At 48.3% G+C, this 5000-nt stretch overlaps 1 protein-coding gene across 1 annotated transcript in view; it reads right to left on the bottom strand.

Moving 5' to 3' along the window:
* Positions 1–394: 394 nt before the first annotated feature.
* LOC125035873 (sporozoite surface protein 2-like) overlaps positions 395–5000 on the bottom strand; it is a 5274-nt gene continuing 668 nt past the window's right edge. Inside the window, exon 2 of the mRNA XM_047628185.1 lies at positions 395–1118. Coding sequence (XP_047484141.1) covers positions 395–1118 — 724 coding nt within the window. The remainder of the gene's footprint in view (positions 1119–5000) is intronic.

Raw genomic sequence — 5000 nt, 5'->3', positions numbered from 1 at the left:
GATAGGATAGTGATAGATGATAGAATACGGATAGATGATAGGATAGCGATGGCGATAGCATAATGATAGGTGATAGGATAGTGATGGCGGGCGGCAGCGATTGGAGAAACGGAGGCTTTGGGGGAGACAGCGGGAGTGGCAGTCAGGGCGGCGGGGGGGGGGGGGGGGGGGGGGTGAAGAAGGTAGCGGCGGCGGCGGCGGCGGCGGCGGCGATGGTGAAGAGAGTAGCGGTAGCGGTAGCGGCGGCGGCGGCGAAGAGGACCGTAGCGGGAGCGGCGGCGGTTCAGACAAGGGCGTGTTAACCCGTTGACAATGCGAGCAACCTTCGCCCTTACCGCCAGCCTGCAGAGAGGCGATAAGGATGTGTCGGGACCAATAAGTAATCAGGCCGCAATCAACTCGAACACCCCGAGTTACTCAGGAACAGCCCTTCGGTTCCTCCGGGTTCCCTCGGGTTCCTTCGGGTTCCCTCGGGGTCATTCGGGTTCCTTCGGGGTTCCCTCGGGTTCCTTCGGGTTCCTTCGGGGTTCCTTCGGGTTCCCTGGGGTTCCTTCGGGTTCCTTCGGGTTCCCTCGGGTTCCTCCGGGTCCCCTCGGGTTCCCTCGGGGTCCTTCGGGTTCCTTCGGGGTTCCCTCGGGTTCCTTCGGGTTCCTTCGGGTTCCTCCGGGTTCCCTCGGGGTCTTTCGGGGTCCTTCGGGGTTCCCTCGGGTTCCTTCGGGTTCCTTTGGGTTCCTCCGGGTTCCCTCGGGGTCCTTTGGGGTTCCCTCGGGTTCCTTCGGGTTCCTTCGGGTTCCTCCGAGTTACCTCGGGTTCCCTCGGGGTCCTTCGGGGTTCCCACGGGTTCCTTCGGGTTCCTTCGGGTTCCTGCGGGTTCCCTCGGGTTCCCTCGGTTTCCTTCGGGGTTCCCTCGGGTTCCTTCGGTTTCCTTCGGGGTTCCCTCGGGTTCCTCCGGGTTTCTCCGGGTTCCCTCGGGTTCCCTCAGGTTCCTTCGGGTTCCTTCGGGTTCCTCCGGGTACCTTCGGGTTCCTCCAGGATCCTCCGGGTTCCTCCGGGTTCTTTCGGGTTCCTCCGAGTTCCCTCGGGTTCCCTCGGGTTCCCTCAGTTCCTTCGGACAGACACTGGAGGAGGAGGGCGTGGGGGGGGGGGGGGCGAGTCCTCAAAGCAGCTCCAGCCTTTGTTTTTTTTTCCGTTGGTGCGAGGGAAGGGGAGAAGGAAAGAGAGAGAAGGTAAGGAAGAGAGAGATGGAGAGAGGGGGGAGGTGAGAAGAGAGAAAGAGAAGTATGGTGAGAAAGAGAGAGAGAGAGAGAGAGAGAGAGAGAGAGAGAAGGGGTGGAGGGGGAAAGAGACAGACAGACAGGCAGGCAGACAGACAGACAAACAGACAGAGAGATACAGATAGACAGAAGAGAGAGAGAGAGAGATAGAGAGAGAGAGAGAGGGGGGGGGGGACAGACAGATAGACAGAGAGAGAGAGAGAGAGAGAGAGAGAGACAGATAGACAGATAGCCAGACAAACAAACAGACAGACAGACAGAGACAGGGAGAGAGAAACAGACAGACAGAAAGAGAGAGAGAGAGAGAGAGAGAGAATTTCCGCCACAAAAGCATCATTTCAAATTCTTCTTTCAGATGAAAATAATAATAATAATAAAAAAAAAAGTAAAACCAAACTGAAATTAATATCCCATAAAAGAAAAGAAAATCATTGAAAAGAAAAAAATTAAATAAAAAAAATGCAAGAGCAATGACAGATTTAGTTACGCGTAATAAGAACTCCCAATGCAACATTTGCAACATTCCAGGGATCAAAGATATATCCTGATTATTACAGCTTATCATCTTCTTATGGTAGACAAAAAAAAAAAATAAATAAATAAAGAGGAGAGAGAGAGAGGGAGAGAGGATAAGGAGGAGGGGGAGAGAGAGAGGGAGAGAGGATAAGGAGGAGGGGGAGAGAGAGAGGGAGAGAGGATAAGGAGGAGGGGGAGAGAGAAGGCAAAAAAAGGAAGGATAATTATGTTCTTTGCATCACGATCTCTTCATTGGCCGTTCCACAGCTGATTATTTTACCCCCCTCCCTCCCTCCCTTCCTCTCCCCCTCTCCTGCCTTCCTCTCCCTCTCCCCCCCCTCTCCTGCCCTCCTCTCCCTCTCCCCCCCGTCTCCTGCCTTTCGCCCTCTCCCTCTCCCTCCTGCCTTCCTCTCCCTCTCCCACTCTCTCTACAGCCTTTCGCCCTCTCCCCCCTCTCCTGCCTTTCGCCCTCTCCCTCTCCCTCCTGCCTTCCTCTCCCTCTCCCACTCTCTCTACAGCCTTTCGCCCTCTCCCCCCTCTCCTGCCTTTCGCCCTCTCCCTCTCCCTCCTGCCTTCCTCTCCCTCTCCCACTCTCTCTACAGCCTTTCGCTACAGTCACACGTCCAATGATATATTGTTAATTAGATAACAACATGACATTGATAATTACACTCCTATTGCAACAGAGATACCATTACCTGAAAGTGTCGCCTGATCCGCATTCTTATAAGGAAACCCCCATTGATTAGTTCGCAATAGATAGGACATGACCATCTCAAGGAACCGATAGACTTGTAAATTAAGGCTCTTCCTGGGCAAAATTACCAATCCTCGCTTTGGTGATTTTCAAAAAAAAAAAAAAAAAAAAAAAAAAATGCACGACAGCCTTCCAACACTCTCCCCCCCCCCCCCTAAACCTTTCCCCCCTCCCTACCCCTCCCCCCACGCCACCCCAACCCCTAGTGACAACGGCGTGCGATTGCTAGAAAGCGTGATTCAAAATTCAATATATCCAAGGGTAACCAGCTATTACCCAGCCGAGAAATAGCACTTTTCCTCCGCTGGGCCTTGTCTCGTAGCGTCTCCGGGTGTAAGGAAAAGTCTAAGGAGATCGTCAAGCTGAGAAAGATTGTGTCTTTGAGTTGATTCATTTCAGAAGGTGCAGGGGAGTTGCTGGCTTTGTTTTTTATGGCTTTGTGTGTGTGTGTGTGTGTGTGTGTGTGTGTGTGTGTGAGTGTGTGTGTGTGTGTGTGTGTGGCGCGGGTTTTGTGTGTGCCTGTCTGGGGAGGGGGGGTGTATGTGTGTGTTGGGGGGGTGTTTGTGTGTATGTGTGTGTGTGTGTGTGTGTGGGAGGAGGGCGTTTGTATGTATGTGTGATTAAGGCGGTGTTTGTATTTGTGTGTGGGTTGGGGGGGGGGGGTTGTGTGTGTTAGTAGTTTTTATATATCATCATTGATATTTTTCTGATTTTCTGATCTCTATCTATCTACATTTTGTATTTCTCAAATTGTTTCTTTCAACTTCATAACCTTTTTTTTACTCCATCAATCAATCGGCTTTCTGTCTACCTCTATCTGTATCCCTTTTCAACTCCATAACTCCAAGAACAATGCATTTCAATCCTGTGCAATTGCAAACCACCGGAAAGAGATGCCATACGAACTACCTTCACATTTTATGCAAGAGCGTTATACTCCCTCCCCCCCCTCCCCCTATTTTATCTAATATATTATCTAGGTCACTCCTAACCTATTACGAAACCTTTTTTTTTTTTTATTTAAATGTCCAAACAGAAGGGGGTGGGGGGGAATATTCATGACGCCGCACCCCATTATCATCAGCGCCGAAAATCGCAGGGTCGGCGATCCGTAAAACTCACCGGCCGATTTTCTTCACTGGAGAAAAATCGTCCTGCCTCTTTCATGCCTCTGACCTCGCTATTATTCAAACGCAGTGCTCAACCCACTCGTAAATCGAAATGATATGCACGGCGTTGTGTACATATTCTCTCGTCCGGGAATCGAAATCATCGTCATCACCGGTGGGAGCGATGTAATCTGACCGAGGCCAATCCCCTAAATCTGAAACCATTTTCCTTGGAAGATAAAAGACGAATGTCAATTGAAACGCCAAGTAATATCATTAGGAATCAAATGGCTGTAATTACGTAGCGGCGGTGCAAAGTACGGGGGAGGAAAGGGAAAGGAAAGAAATGAAGTTAAGAGAGACACAGAGAGAGAGAGAAAGAGAGAGAGAGAGAGAGATAAAAAAATGTCACAAGAGTTACTCCGACGTAATTATAGTTATTTGAGTTCGTCTTCTCGCGACTACCATATGTGACAGCCTCCGAACGCATAGAAAACGGGTGGCGGGCGATAGAAAATGGAGTAGTTCAAAGAAAGTGGGATGCTACCGATGGACGAAATTAGTGGGAAAGGTTTAAAAATTACTTCGTGAAAATGATGATACAAAAAAAGAATCGTGGGCGTGTTCGTTGATAATTAAGCCTCAGAATCTGCTCGGGGAATGTGCAAGTATATAATCAGTCTGAAAGTAAAAGGGAGTTTGCCGTGGGATTTACCTTTGATATTCAAACGTATCATTGAACTGATAATCATAAGCGTATTAGATGTATATGTAGTACATGCACGCATGCATACATACGAGCATACATACGTACACACATACATACATACATACATACATCATACATACATACGAGCATACATACGTACACACATACATACATACATACATACATCATACATACATACATACATCATACATACATACACAAACATATGCATACAATTATACAAGCATGCATGCATACATAAATGCATACACACATGCACACATACCTACAAATGCATCCATGCTTACATATCTGTATATGTATCTGCATATGTATACTTATGCATAAATACATACACACATAAACATATGGTAACCCATATATACATGGTGACACATACACATATACATAAACACATGGTGATGCATATATAAATATACACAAACATATATACATATATCCATATATGTATATACATATCCATAAACTATCAGCGAGAGAGAGAAAAAACTACAGCCCCTCTCGATCAGCAGAGCCAGACCGCTGAAGCCATTGGTGTGAAATTTCTCTCGAACCCAGTCGCCAATATCTCCCTCGGGCTATATGGTTATCTTGCAATAGGTGACACATGCGAA

The sequence above is a fragment of the Penaeus chinensis genome, chromosome 20, assembly GCF_019202785.1.
Source record: "Penaeus chinensis breed Huanghai No. 1 chromosome 20, ASM1920278v2, whole genome shotgun sequence".
NCBI classification, from domain to species: domain Eukaryota; kingdom Metazoa; phylum Arthropoda; class Malacostraca; order Decapoda; family Penaeidae; genus Penaeus; species Penaeus chinensis.
The sequence above is the reverse complement of the archived record's forward strand: the minus strand, read 5'-3'. Positions and strand labels throughout refer to the sequence as shown.